Source organism: Convolutriloba macropyga, chromosome 5 (genome assembly GCF_964194025.1).
Source record: "Convolutriloba macropyga chromosome 5, txConMacr16.3, whole genome shotgun sequence".
Lineage (NCBI taxonomy): Eukaryota > Metazoa > Xenacoelomorpha > Acoela > Convolutidae > Convolutriloba > Convolutriloba macropyga.
Genome location: NC_134472.1, coordinates 4404518 through 4420867, shown reverse-complemented (window position 1 = coordinate 4420867; position 16350 = coordinate 4404518). Strand labels below are relative to the sequence as shown.

Sequence of the window (16350 nt, the reverse complement as noted above, 5' to 3'; positions counted from 1 at the left end):
GACCCCACATCAAATGTTGTTGTACAACAGTATATGCGCCACATCTTTGGGGCTGAAGATTCGTCCACCAGCGCCAACTACGCAATTCAAGTGCGCACGGCAAGTGATATTGCTAAGGAGTACCCAGAAGCTGCGAAAGCCGTCCTTGAAAACTGCTACATGGACCATTTTTTAAACTCAGCGGAATTATCCGAGAGGGCCCTCATTAGGTCGAAGGAATTGGTAAATCTTTTCAACCTAGGTGGGTTTAATCTTATAAGTTTTTAGGCAGTGTACCAGATCTGGCTAACCAAATTGATGGGTCTGCTCAATCCACTGAACCGAAAGTCACGGTTTCATCCAAGGAGGAATCAATGCACGTGCTTGGGATTAAGTGGGATCAAAACAGCAATACTCCGATTGTGAGCAGGTGTACTAACAGCACCACCAAAAAAAGATTAACACAGCGATTGGTCTTAAGTCTTGTGTCAAAGGTCTACGACCCAATTGGTCTTGTCGCACCGTTTACTGTTGGAGCTCGGTTAACCTTGACAGACATTTGTCGTGTCAGTGGAGAAATTTGGGGTGACGAGTTACCTTAAGACACAGTTGACAGATTCCGTACCTGCTGTGTCGAACTGCTGCAGTTGGTTGAGATCACTATACCGAGAAGTTACTTTTCAGGACCGTTCCAGAATCTTGAACTCCACAGGTTTGGTGATAGCCCGCAAGACGTATACAGTGAAATAGATTTTCTTCGGGCTCAGGTAATCTGCACATCTGGGGCAATTTTAACATAGCTGACTTTTTTCTTGGGCAAAGCCCGTGTTGCACCTATGAAGATATGCTAAGTTGGAATGACAAGCCGCTCTCCTCGCTGCCCGTTTATAAGGGAAATCTGTCGAGCATTAACGATTACTGTGGACAAAGTATTTATGCGGACAGATAATACCATCGTCTCGGAGTGGATAAACTCCAATTAACACCAAAAAACACCCCATCTTCAGTGCAAATCCTGTCAGTGATATTCTGGCGAACACCAGCGTTGACCAATGGAGCCACGTCGCTACTTGTGAGAATTCGGCAGATGGTATGTCCGCTCAAATTTTGCAATTCAGTAGCTGGGTGAGGACTCCTGACTTCTTGAGAACTAAACAATTCTCTTTCGTACCGAATCGTGACGTTGTTGTCAAAATCAAGCTCGGCATTATAAACAAGAAACAAGATGATGAATCCATCTAATCTTTAGCCGCATCCGTAAACAAGCCCCTTAAGGAACAAAGCAAGAATTAATTACTGTATCGTAGACGACAGCATAAAGGACCATGTTTAGCTTGACGAAGCCGATTGTCGTCTTCAGTACTTGGTTCAAGGAAAGTCTTTTAACACTGAAAGGAAGGACCTTCTTGATAACAACTCCGTTAAGAGGAGCAGCCGCATTGCTCAGTTTACTCCGTTTTTTGGGCCTCATGGCTTCATCCGTTCTTCTGGTCGACTCCGATGGCTAGTGGAAATTGACTTTGACACTAAGCATCCTATCGTAATGGATTCATGTCATGATTTTGTTAAGCTGTTCCTGCGGCATACGCATCTGAAGAACCATCATCAGGGCATTGAATACTTACGGTCAAAGATACAGGAACGTTAAGCCATCCTTAATATACGTTCCACACTGCGTTCCATCAAATCAAGCTGCGTCCTGTGTAGAAAGTTCCATGCAGCAACCATTCAACCGATCATGGCAGATTTCCCAAAGGAGAGACTCATATACCAGTCTCCTCCTTTTACCAACACAGGGGTTGATTACTTCGCCCCATTCTACGTCACCGTTCGTCGGACTACCGAGAAGAGGTGGGAATTTCTCATTACTTGTGTGACTACTCGTGCTGTCCATATTGAAGTCGTTCCGTCAATGGACACTAGTTCTTTTGTAATGGGAGTGGAGCGGTTCGTCTTGCGTCGGGGTACGCCCACTATTATTTGGTCAGATAATGGTACGAACTTTCTCGGAGCGGAGAAAGAGCTCCGGGAATGTATCTAAAAATGGAAAACGATTAACATCGCCGCCTAACTTACACATAAGGGCATTAAGTGGAGGTTCAATCCACCAAGTGCGCCTCACCAAAGTGGCATCAGGGAGAGGGTGGTCCGTAGTTTTAAGAGAGTACTGATACCATCCACGGTCGCCTCACAGATGAGGTTTTGAACATTAATTTTTTGTCTGGTTGAATACGCCCATAAAGCACATCCCCTAACGCCCGTAAGCATCAACCCGTCCGCACTAGGGACAATAACACCTAATTAATTTCTACATGGTAACCAAACAATCGGAAATCCGTCCGTCGTTGACGTTGACGAGTTCGACCATCGTAAGCGGTACGCTCGTGCGCAGTCTTACGCTAATGCAAATTGGGCACGCTGGCTCACGGAGTACGTACCAGCTCTGAACCGTAGATCTAAGTGGCAGTTGGCTAACAAGCAGCACCTCAAGGTCGATGGTTTAGTTTGTATCGTTGAAGAAAGAAACTCTAGGGGTTTCTATCCAACTTCTCGGATTGAAGAACTCCGATACGGCTCTGACAGTGTCGCTTGCTCCGCCATCGTACGCACGTCGTCCGGACCGCTCGTTCACCCACTCGTAAAGCTTGTACCAATCCGCCCAATATTTTCTTCCGGGCCTGAGGGTCCTAATGAGCAACGCTATTTAAAAAAGTAGCGAGAAATAAAGCAGAGAGAAATGAAAGCGAGAAAGTTTTATTACGTCATACTTCTTAACCATTCAAGTCTTATCTATTCTAATATGCTTGCAAAGCCCAGAAAGAGTTCGTTCAACATAAATTTCGTTGAGCCCACTATTAAACTAAATCTTTTGCGCTCTTTTTAGGCCTATTATTTTTTTGTTTCGAACACGTCTTGGTGACTGATCTGAGCCAAAAATTGGCTCAGACAAAATACTTGCTGACAAATACAGACAGATTTGCCGAGCCCTTATGATGTGCTTGGATGTGCTTTTTTGCGTTGTTACGTTACTGACACTTGCTACTCAACTTTGCTATTCAACTTCAACGTTCCGATAGACTCTTATTAGCTATACAGACATAAGTTCTCGATTCTCTTACATTTCTATCCTATTTGAAAAGTCTAGTAGACACAGTTTCTCAGCGACAAAACTAATAGCCGAAACGTACCCACAGTTACTGCCTAAACTACCAGAAGCTCTACATTATATTTAGTTTTCAAGTTGGTTCCTACAAAATTTTTCAACCATCACAGACATACAGTCAGAAAATTATACAAAAATATCTATTAACCAAAACAATATTGAAATCAAAATCTATAACGCGCAAAAACCAACCATTTACATGTACAAATATCCAGGAAAAAATATCAAAATACATCTATTATATGCAATATATTTTGATGTTTTTTTATCTTCAACTCCGAGATACAACAGATTTCAAATGGACTTCAGAATTACAAGAAAATGTTGATAGAGTAAACAAGGAACTTAAAGACGGCACACTTTGCCTTGCAATATCTAACACAGGAAAACCCATTTATGTTCTATGCAATGCCTCAAACTACGGCATTGGAGCGGCACTTCTCCAAAAAAAATCGATTTGGTAAAATGGAATTAGTCTCAGCAAACTCACGCTTATTCTCTACAACAGAACTTAGACTTTCAACCATTCTTTGCGAATAGTCAACAATAACCTATGCACTTTCCGAGTATTAAGTCCTCATTAAAGGGTCACAACAATCTAAAATTTTTTACACGGACAACAAACCAATTCTCTTTTTGTTTACTAAAAAGAACAAACCAAACCATAGAATATATAAATTCCAATTAATTCTAATAAAATTCCCAAATTACACATCGTTTAGACAGGAGTTAAAAATCTTTCAGCCCCTGTTTTATTGAGTTGTTCACTTACGACAACAACCCAAGACGAACGTCGCCTCCGAACAGTTGAGATTCCAAAATCTATTAAAATGTTTATCACACATAATCAACATACTCAACCGATACAGTGTCCATACGCTGTATCAAAAGAATATGTTAACACGATAACTACAGACACTACTGTAAAATCTCCACACTTTCCAATGTACTTACAAATCCATGATAACAATTTTAAAGTACAATTAGAGAATGAACTCTATCTTCCAGATTCGTATCACGATTGCAAAAAAAAGGCACGGCCTCTAGAGCATATTCACTATAACAAAACACAACATTGTATACAAAATTACCCACATTTGGAAGCCTATCCTATTGTACAACACACTGATGTCACTCTGAACACTAAAAAACAGAACCATTTACACAGTCTACTCAAAATGCAAACTATGCAGAGTTAATAAATAACATCAAATTTTCACTCCCAGCACTTGATGATTTCATACCCAAATCTCCAGAATTCTGTAATTTTTTCCACAACGAACAAACAAAAGTAACTGACACTCTTCTCTACAAAACACAACAAAAAGATCCCGTTATCAGACAGCTTCTACTGTGGATGAAGTATAAAAATCACACCCCCACTCCTTCATTGACAATCCGAGCAAATAAAGGACTATTACATTTTTATCACATTTTCCACGAACTAAACGTAAATGAAATTAATTATCGTTTATTTTATACACAAGAAACCAAATCATTAGGAAATCGAAATTTCATATAGCACAATCTCACGATCTTTCCGGCTATCCCGGCCGAGAGAAACCATACACTGCAATAACAGAAAACTATTCTTTCCCAAATATTAAAACATGGATAGCAATATTTACGCAAGACTGCTTGGATTGCCAAAAGAGCAAGTCCATGCTAAAAGTCCTAATGCCCCCAAAACAGCCATTTTAAGAATTTTCACCATACTTTAACCACCGTATTTCAAGGGACCCAAAGGGTCCAATCTCTCCGTCTTTGGAGGGAAACTTTTATGTCTAAGTTATTATAGACGCTATCACACATTATGTTGTCCTTCACCTATCTCCCAGAAACGATGCAGCAAATGCAATCACTGTATTATTTGAACACTGGATCATTAAATTTGGAATAAAAGACATTTTAGTAACAGATAACGGAATGAATTTATTAACGGCAACTTTACACATTTTACGCCGCACGTATAATGTACAATTCAAATACGCACCGTGGTCAAATGGGCTTGTTGAGAAACCTAGTCACCAATTAAACACGTTTTTCTGCACAGTTTTCGATTCACAACACGACACATACTCACAAAAAGTAAAAACATTTCCCTTTATATTCAATTCACAAGTTAGAACCAATATGAACATTTCACCAAATAATCTTGTATTTGGTCAAAAGCCAAAGAAACATATAATGTTCAACCTATCTTCCACTACAGATAGCTTAGGAAACTGTGAACGCGCAGAAAATTCACCATGAAATTCATTACCTAATCATACAAATACTGATCACTTAGGTCACCACCCACAAATGAAAAAGTTATAGAAAGGAGTCTTTGCACACTGGTTTCTGAATTGTGAAAAGATACACTCAGAAATTTGTAATGAAGTACATAATTATTTAAACAAAACAAACCTTTTACGTACATTTATAAATCGCCGCTTTGGAACGGCACAACCACTCAAAATAAACACTTATGTTCAATTTGTAAATAAAAATCACACAAATCGGAGTATCCAAAAAGATCCAACAACAATAAATTGAACCCTAAAAAATAATAGAAACTCCTACACTCGTTACGTATAAACTAGAAGATATCTCTGGTAAACATATCACCCGTCATAGAAGTAATATAGCACCATATTAGCCCAAAAAACTCTTCGTTCAAGAACAATTTGAGAAACACTTCTCGGATAATTCACTCCTAAAACTCCATCCAACAAAGCCACCACTTACCAAGTCGAAGACTGTCTCGTTCAGTCTAGACAATTTAATGGTACCATCCACAGATGACCTTCCCCCCAACTACCTGGTAACCTTTCTGAAATACCCGAACACACTTCGGAAAACGACATTACAAGAAACATTCGCCTTCGACGACAAACAATAAAGGACCATAGAGTCTTTATACCACAGTCAAAAATTTCGGCTTCACGAACAACACACGCTTAAAACTATTCACATTCCACTAATAGAACACACGTTAAATCACTCTTCTCGCTTTAAATAGCCAAATACAATTTAGCATAACACGCTGAATATCTACTAAATATACCATAGATAAAAATACAATTCCCTCGTTCTCATATACGAGAGGAAAAATTCGGATAGTTTCTTCACCCCTCACCCCGTAATACAATTACTTTCACTGGGATCAAACCCCTTAGCCTAGTACACAAAGCACACGGACTATCTCTTCACCTGCTAGCCTAGCAGAATCACAAAAATCCCTCCATCAGGAAATGATAAGAAGGGGATTACAGGCCACTTCCCACAATAATAATAGAAAGGAAATGAACTAAAAATTAAGTTAAGAACCGACCAACGGCTCGGTCCGGAAAGACTTTTCCAATCTCATTTATGTACCGAGATATGATTCGGTAATTTTTTCCACCCCTGGAAAGAAGTCTTGATCAGGCTGAACCATATCGTCTAAAATCACTTCACAATCCACCTCTCTTGCAACCTAGTTGTCTTTCTTTCTCTTTTTTTTGAAGCAAAAGCTCTAACTCAGCTTACACTCTCTCAACTTCTCTTAAATCTCTCAACTCTCTCTCACTCTTTCATTTCCCTTTTCACTAAGAAAAATTTCTTAGTCTAAAATCTCTCTCTTAAAGAACTGTCTCACAGTACAAATCATAGTACTTAAATTAACAAACATCAAACCTGCTCACAGCAGCCACCACTTCAACACAATCTTCAAATTTTCAGTAATACAGCACTGAAAGTTCAGCAAAATCTCTATCTAAAAGTTAGGCATGCAGATTACTTTACAGCACAGACTTGAAGTAATATTTAAAGAGATACCATACGCCGATACTTTTAGATATATCCAGAATTTTAAACCTAAACAAATGCGTTTTCAAGAAACTTTCTATAACTTAGACCACATAATGTATTTACATAGTTGTTATGAATGGGTTTTCAAAATTCGAGATTGTAATAACGACCACATTGCTCTCTTTTATCTACCAATCTTTTCACCACCAGCTACACCTAATATATCCAAACTCTTTACGCAGATATTGTATACACTATTAATCTCGACACTATCCCAGCTTCTTACGATATCAAACATTTTAAAGAACCTCTTAAGTTGGATGAACAATATCAGCAAGTCTCACAACAACAGCTCACAAAATGAACCTGTATATTCACATTTATCTTTTCGTTCGCTAGCAAAGACTATACAATTGCAGAATTGCTAACAATTTTCTCTGCTGATTTTTTAGATCTCATCTATCAACAAAATGTCATCCCACCAGAATCACACTTCGCAGCAATCCGAGTTACTATACCTACTTTAAATCAACTAATAATTGTTGTTCCATCCTTCGTTAACTACAAAATCTATTATTGTGATAATTGCCCCACTTTGGGCCAATGATTAACATCACAATTACGTCCTCTAATCAACAATCCAACACTAACCTAAGTGCTCCCCCGCATCAAAATCACATAGTTGCTCACACAGTGAAGACACTAAACAATCCAACCCCAAAAAGTTGTCATTTAAACTTTTTAATAAAATCACAAGCACAGGAAACCGAAGAACACCCCTACTCAGCCTTTACTACCGGCAAATCTGCAGATAGATCTCGTACTACCGATCGCTTCCCGCCCCCTTTACCCAACAATCTGTAATCCCATATCCACCTATCAAAGTCGAGCGCAAATACACCAAACGCAAGCACAACAACAGCAACAACTAAAACTAAACACACAGACAATATTGCCGTACAGATTTTATTGCAAATACAACACTCCAATCACCAACCATTACACTTCTCCCACCACGTGCACCAAAACCCAAACTGATTAATTATTCGAACACACCACAATTATCCCCTCATTCCATTAAATTTGCCAACACAAATTAAACCAGTAGCTCCGAATTGCCACAGCCAATTAACACTGTTTGAAATGTAGACAATACACCGAAAGTTATTAATTTTATCTCATTCACTTCTATATCTGACCGGCTTAGCTTTCACTTTTTCTCAGCCACCCATCACAAATTGCAAGTAACCCTTTTAATCCGCCACAAAGACCATTAACTAATATTGAGGGCTTACTCTAACAAGCTCACTGGAATCATTCATTTAATATAGTCAATTCGTCCCCCTCACTTCAAAGCTCATTACCACTTAGCTTTCAAGGTACACCACCTATAACCACATTGTGATCAAATGTGCCTACTCCAGACCCAGATGAACACTTTCACCATTGTATTGGGAAACAACCCGATACCACTAGGACTTGTCCAAATTCACCACTAAAGACTGACCCAAATTTTGTTGTTCCCCAACCCGCCCTTTTTGGAGATCATAACAACGCTGAAAAACTACATAACTGGGCAAAACAATGAATTTCTAAATCATACAAGATCACTCCAGTACAAAAACAACGAGCGCACAAAATTCTCAGACAATCTAAAATTGATTTTCTGTTGAAATTGTAGTTTAACAAGACAAAGTTGCCGTCCCACTTATTTTTTTGTGTAAAAACAAACTCCCCACTTTTTATCTGCCAAGAATTGCAATATAAATTTGACAGATACACAAAAAACACAGCAGGATAATTTGTATTTTACAATCCTCACTCTGGACTCTCTTACACACGTCCATTACAAATCTAACTATCTTACTAATTAATTTATTCAAATTAAACTTACTTCCGCTAAAACAACCCATTAAAACAGATAAACACAACATCTCCAACTATAAATTATGAGTACAAGATTTAGTAGTCACCCACTATGATTGCTCCCCACAGCATATCGAAAATATGCGAAAATATGAGCTCAAAAATATTGGCGAATGTGAGATCAAATAGGCAGACTTTCAAGTCGTCTCTGCCCAAGTTTCCATCTTTTCACAAATTCGAACAATTGAAGTACGCGCATACGCCATGTATTTCAGCGACAAAAAACGCTTTTGCCACAAGATCTCACTGAGTCTTTAGGTTTGATCACGATAATTGATAAGTTAACAATGAGAAAAAACCTTTTTTCCCACAGAAATTGATGCTCGTAGAGATCTTGCACGCGTTGGTCTCGTAAGTAAACTCCACTACCAACCACAATTATTCAGTTTGATGTACTCAACAATCCACGCTGGCAAGCAAATGTCGGAGCCAAACAAGGCCGTTTTCAACTTGATCGCTATTGAGCTTTTGCTTTCCAACACGAAAACATGGTTAACAACCCATGGGACCACAATGGAACCCTAATGTCCCAGATAATCTCTGGGCTAATTGTTCTGGGAAAATTCCAGAACTCGAATATCATGTCACCTATATACTAGGATGGTGACTTCATTTAACCAACATCACGCTTAGTTTTGACGTTAATTCAAGAAGTATTTATTACGACAATTCCCGTATTAAACGCAATCTAGAACGAGGCTACTGCCCTTCAAACCACGCTATTAAAACAACAGTTATTTGGGAAGCCTACAATCAATGCCGATCACTTTTGTCGTTGGAAGATCACATGCACGAATGTTTAAATTTCAAAAACGCTATTTTATTGAAACACTCGATTATAATGAGTCTATTTCTGGCCATAAACACAACGCACTCATGTATTCTAGTCGTTTCCAAAAACACTTTTATTATGAATTGGCACTTTCTCGCTTCGAGGTTCTCACAAAACCTCTTCATAAATGTAACGAGAACCACCCATATTAGGCTACACAATATCAGGATATTTTTATTCAATACCGCAAAGGTTATAATATTGTCACAGGCAGCGCATCTGCTGAATTCAAAGATGAACACGTAACTATCCCTAATGGAGCACCTTCTATCACACCATACACCAAAGCTGATATCCGTAATGGATATGATAATCCACAAGAAACACGTTTATATCGTAAGTCCGAAAACTACGAACTTTTTGAAAACAAAATTGGTTCGGTGCTGTACATTCAAATGTACAAATAAATGCAAAACTCGACTATATGATCAGCCGAGTTTTACCTGAGACGGACCGCACGAGTCTATATATTTACAAAAAACTTTGCGATCTCGATCGCAATTTTAAACAAACTGCTTTTACTCTTCTCACACAAAAGTTTCCACTTGTAGGATATGTCATCACGGGACAGCAACACAAATACGCTACACTTGTATGCTCAAACGTAAAATCACTCTTTGAATGTAAAGATGTTTCATCACCTCCTTATGTATTAGAAAACCAATGTTTTGAAAGAATTCCCATATTCTTCCAAAATAAACTACAGTTTGTAGACCAAGTAACACGTAAAACCTTCCCCTGATCTATTAGAGCCCCATGCAAGTCGAATAATTTTGATCAACAAATATCACTAGAAACGCATGGTGATGAATCATACCGCTTAACGCCGTACCGAAAAAAGTGCGAAATCCTGTCAGAAATTTCACGCCTGACGAAAATGAAAACCGCTTAACCCACGCGGACTTTACTGCACAACAATTTGGCATATACAGTCAACACAATTGGACTAACTCTATCCATAATATGATATTTAGCCAATTAGTAGATGAGGCCACCAAGAAATTTGAAGTAGCACAAACAGTAAACTTTGCAGACCTTGCAAAACAAGCACTATTACAAGCACAATTTTCACAATTATAAATTCAATGCAACAACTATTTTAACAAATTCTTTATTAACGGATAAGAAATTATACCCCGCCGTCTCAATTGGCTTGACTTAATCAATGGCAACTATTTAAAAAAATACATCATAGGAATCTTTGGATACCCTCATTAAACGCTTGTAATCTTAATTTCCTTTTAGGCCCTAATATCAAATAAGCTTAAATCGTCACCTCTGGATTTTCTTGAGTTTTCTCACAGACCATATTCCATGTTTTACAATCTGATTCAACACAATATAAACGACGCTTACCTATGAAAAGACGAAAACGCTCCGGTGATAGTTGCACTCCTAACTCTCAAACTGAATTGAATCTATTACATAGTAAGTTGGAAAATTTCCATGAAAAATTATCTTCTCCTGTACACACAAATCCTAATAAGCACCGAGCATCTACTCTTCCCACCGCCATTTATGAATGCTACGAGTTACCAGTAGAATCGTACAGAAAACCTGTCTTCCAATCTGTACACCTACACATTTTTATTCCTAATAAACGTAAACCCTCACGTGGCAATTCGCTTTCAAAAGATTCTTTCGAAAATGACCCTGATTATTATGAAATTCGGGAAGAACTCATTCGCAATTTACCTAGTACTCGTGTTTTGCACTTTTTTGTCTTAGCGACTCCACAATATTCACTACCACAGCGCAGGAAGGAGGTTCACCAATCCCTCCAAATGTTGACGCCGCTGCGTATGATCTCATTATGCTGGAAGTCGATGAGATCTTGCCCTCGCCACTCACACCGTTGGTGCTTCCCCACCCACTGCCAGAGCTTGAATGCGAAATGCAAACACCGGCGCTCTTTTCGATGGCCCAATCTTCACCATATCCACATTCTGTGGAAACGGCAAACTATGCACGAGTGAACCCACTGCCTTCACCCGCCTACTCAGCCTCCTTCAGGTGAACTCTACCTTTATATCGAGAGTGACACGAGTTCACCCTCGATTCCTGTTGGCCCACCAAGCTTGTCACAAAAGCTGCTCTTTCAAGGAGTTGAACCGGTACCACAGTCACCTATAGCCTTTGGAACAATCACTCACATATCGATTTCGATATCACAACCACCACCCCAACCTCCGAATGTCTCCTCCTGAGTTGATGAGGTAGCTACAGCAGAGCAGATTGGTCGTTCTACGCCTGAAACGGTCGTCCCTAATTGGGCAAATTCTGAAAGGATTTGTGAATCTGGTCCACGATCACAACTGCTGGTGTATCCAGCACCGTTGATGCCTACCCGTTCCACACAATGGCCACTGGTACCATCATCACGGTAAGGACCCACCATTCCACCTCTACAATTGCAACCACTTTTCCCACAAACCCTTCCTACGACCGACTCAAATCGACTGAAAAATATCCGTGCACCAACCCTTCACCCAGAAGACGCCCCAGAGCCGCAGCACACGAGATCTACCCCGTACGTTCTTCTCCAATTCAGGCTTCACAGTTGTCTGCCCGACACACTGCAATCCCCGCACGAGGCCCGCAGCCCTCATCCTCTAGAGTTAGAGAAAATAATTTTGCCGCCATACCAAGTATTCTACACAGAGCGCCAAGACTTAGCTTCCGTTTTCACCAATTTACTAATCTTCTCGGCATTGACAAATTTCACGGTATTCATGTCCCAGAGAGAATAAACTATACATCTACACCGCCACAACACACTCTAAAACCAACAGCTAGCTCTTGTTCCCTTTTACATCTAAAGAACGAATTTGTGCAAGAAGGCCCAGACAAAGATCCTTCTCTCGAATGTCTCCATTTACCCATTATTTCTCGCTTCATGGAACGTTTCTGGCATGTGTCAGTGTATTTTTTTGCTCCTGCAGATCGTCCAAACATTTATTTGCATACCTTCTATACACGAAATGTCGACCCCAATCGTATTTATCAAAAAAAAGATCCATTTTACTCACAGATTGGTTTTTTGCATCCAACACATATGGATGTAAATAACCAAGCTCACAATGTGAATCAAATAAAGATGGTCCACACAATTCACATTTATTTTTTTGTCCAAGATCACTTTCACAGGACAAACCCTTTTATTCAGATGAGTTCTTGTCTTCAGTACGCAAACACCAAACTATCTTTGCCCTACTATATGAATTTTATTTACATAATTCACCCTACTTATTGCGAAGGAACTCTCAGAAACTTTTACCCCATTGAGAACTACTTTCTGTTTTCGCCACTCTATGCGATGACAAATCGTCCAATACTTGTCCCGATCGAGTATCTCTAGTGTGTAGAGAGAGGCGTCAGGAAGTGCATGTATGGTCACACCTTCAACCTCCTCGACAGGGACTGGATGGCGGACAAGTTGAACAATAGAGAAGCATCAACAGAGGAGACACAGTTGCTCAACCATCTTCTTGCGTTACGGCCACACTGCAACGTCGAACTCTTCCCTCGTGTCCTTGCAGCTTGCCTAGCACGAGATTGAGAATTCATCGAGTTCTTCAGGGATCCGGACAATTGGGCCCCTGATCTCGAATATAGAAAATAGTCCACAGTCCTACAAATTCGGGCACACAGTCCCACAATAAAGACACTGATCTTAAAAAAACACACTTGAAACCCTTTATTTTTTCTTTTCTTTTTATTTCCTTTCTTGTCTTTCATCTATTTTTTTATTTTTATAAATTTTGCCCCTTCTCCTTAGCCAAAATTGAAGATTATGATCAGTTCTTTTCTTCTTTCCGCCGGTCGGGGCTTACTAAGCAGGCTTTGAATTTAACTAATAATTTTAATAAGGAAAGTAGCTCACACAGTAGCTAGAAGACGGATTTTCCAACAGAAGGTAAGCTGGTAAATTCGACTGGTTCAAACTTTGTACCAGATGGAGATAAACAGAAATCTCCTTGTACAAACCGAACGAAGACTACAGACTTTAAGCGATCCTCCAACTGAGAACAAATGCTCACTACATGACAGTGATAGTTGGATACTATGACAGGACTGACGTTACTGGTCAGCACACCCTGTAAATGACGACTTCAATTGTTCTCCAAGCTGACCAACCCCTTACTGACGACACTAGCCACTACTTCACTGACAGGGACTCCAGACGACGGCACGAGTCACAACTTCACTTTAACGAGAACAAAACTCTTCACTCCACCACTCAGCAAGGATGACACATCCAGCGTATTTCTGCTACAGTTCACAAATCCGGATCTAGAAACTCTTAACCCCGGATGGATGTAGCAGTAGAAATACTGGATGTACACCTTCATCCAATCAGAGACTCAGAAGACACTATTCTCTTTTACATAGAGAGAACTCCACTAACCATATTCAGTTTATTAGAGTAGTTGCACGATGTGTATATCTCTGACTCCGGCGTTAACTCTTTTATACATCGTTATAATTGACGTATACCTTCAGTGTTGTACAGAGTTGATTAGTCTGAGAGATATAGGTAAGTCTACTTCAATCGTAGAAATGAGTGGCCCTAGCTCTTTATACCTTAAGGCTGTAAAAGGAACCCATCCTGGGTCTGCTTTAGAACCATCTGGATGAACAACGCTGCTTAATTCAAATACGGCGATAGTGAACTAGTGAAACCTCCTTGAGGCTTCTCTTAACGGTATCGTCTTTTTGTGACGACTTTACACTCTATGTGAAACAAAGTTCAACCGTAGCAGTGTGAGCTTGAGGTCCGCAAAATTTTTTAAAATTTCAATGATAACACAAACATACCAATCCAATAGAAAAAGCAGTATATGAATTTATTCTGAACCCCCCCCCCGCCCCCCACCCCCGCTTAGTGAGCATAATTTTTTTTACCAAGAGGAGCACATGCTATTTTTGGGTCTTTCCCATTATAGCCCCCCCCCCCATGAAATTATAGCCCCATTATGGTATATTTACCATAATTGGAGGGGGGCTATAAGTTATGACCACTAAGCTGGGGAGGCTATAATGGGAAAGACCCCCTTTTTTTGCATAGTAACGTGCAATATAACAACATATAATTTGTAACTGGGAATCATAAAAAACACTAGGGGGGGGGGTGCGAAACAGAATAGATCTCAGTATATAATGCATGATATACATGGCATATATTGTAATCATTGCACGCATTTGAACTGCTCTCATGTTTCTGCGCTGTAGGATGAAGGGGGCTTTGCTTGTTAAAACGGGTCAGCAAAAGTTACCCAACGCAGTAAAGTACACAAAAAAAACACCAGATTTGTAGCAAGAACTAAATTTTTGTATAGTGGGCTTAAGCGAAATAATTTTTGAGTTTACCTCCTCTGCCATGCGTCAGCGGCGTGTGGAAAAGAGCTTAAGCGTGTGATTAAAAAAAATGAGAAAAGCATGCCATGTATAGTATGTCTCATAGAGTTGAACGTTTCAAAATTCTTTGGACAGTTCAAAGGTCAAAGATTATTTTTATGACACGTACAGAAGGAACAGATCAAATTAAAAAACAAAACTTTTTCATTCAAATGACACGTGCGTATTCTTCTCATCTATTGCGTATTCTGAAATGAATCTATTTAATGTATAGAGCAAAACTAATCAGTTTTGGTTTTTCCGTTTATAGCCTCCCTCCCCCCTCCCCCCCCCCCCCCCCTGAAATTATAAGAAATTATAGCCTCTCATTAGTGCATTTATACGGTAAAGGAGGGTATACTTTATATGACCACTGAGCTAGAAAGGGACTAGAAAGGGGTAAAGGGGAAAGCACAGCAAATATTATGTGATAAAGTGTGTCGTTAAAGAGACATTAATTTTAGGAGAGGGATGGTCTTCGGAATCTGGAGTGCGAGTCTCTCCTTCGGAAATATAATGAGCAATCTCATGGTAAGCAACAGAATCAATTACTCTTCAAGGTCAAAACAACTTCCGGATCTATTCTGTCCCCCCCCCCCCCCCCCCAGTGTTTTTATGACCCCAGTTACAAATTATATGTTGTATTACGTTACTATGTACGTTCAATCGCTCTCAAGTTTGATAAACAAATTTTTTATTTACTGTCGTGATTGGCTTGAAGCTAACCATGCTTTTTCACTTGATACATTGTTCAAAAAAATCTCAAACATCATTTTGGGGCCCATTTTTGCTTTTGGAGTCGAAGCAAGATTCTAGAAAATTTGGTTCCAGTCCAAAAGTCAGACTGTCCAGACACACTCAGTCTAATACCTTTTAAAGCATTTTTGCAACTAAAACAGACTTTTGCGTTCCCCAACGTCGTTGTGTTTAGTCTTTCATTTCTTCAAAGAGTGATGATATTCTAGACCAGTTCGAGAAAAGATAGTTAATTAGTAAAAACGCCCACACCATACGTACGTTCTTAAGTTACAATTTATTATAGCTCAGCATGATTTTCTGCCAAAAACTAGAAAATAACTGTTACGTGCTCAGCTCAATTCAACATGCAAGAAACCTGTAAGAGATCCGCTCATCTCGAAACCATTTACAAAGTAAAAATTCTGAAACTTCGGAGCAAAACTTTGAAGTTTAAACAAATGAAAAATTCCACTTGAATGGCGAATTCCAGATTTCAGCTTCCAATAGTGGTATAATGTACCATAATTAACGTTCACTCGTT

At 39.5% G+C, this 16350-nt stretch overlaps 1 protein-coding gene across 1 annotated transcript in view; it reads left to right on the top strand.

Moving 5' to 3' along the window:
- Positions 1–16350, top strand: part of LOC142339693 (sugar phosphate exchanger 3-like) — a 51396-nt gene that overhangs the window by 23175 nt on the left and 11871 nt on the right. The window contains exon 6 of the mRNA XM_075389912.1: positions 15536–15602. Within this exon, the coding sequence (XP_075246027.1) occupies positions 15536–15602 (67 nt within the window). The remainder of the gene's footprint in view (positions 1–15535; positions 15603–16350) is intronic.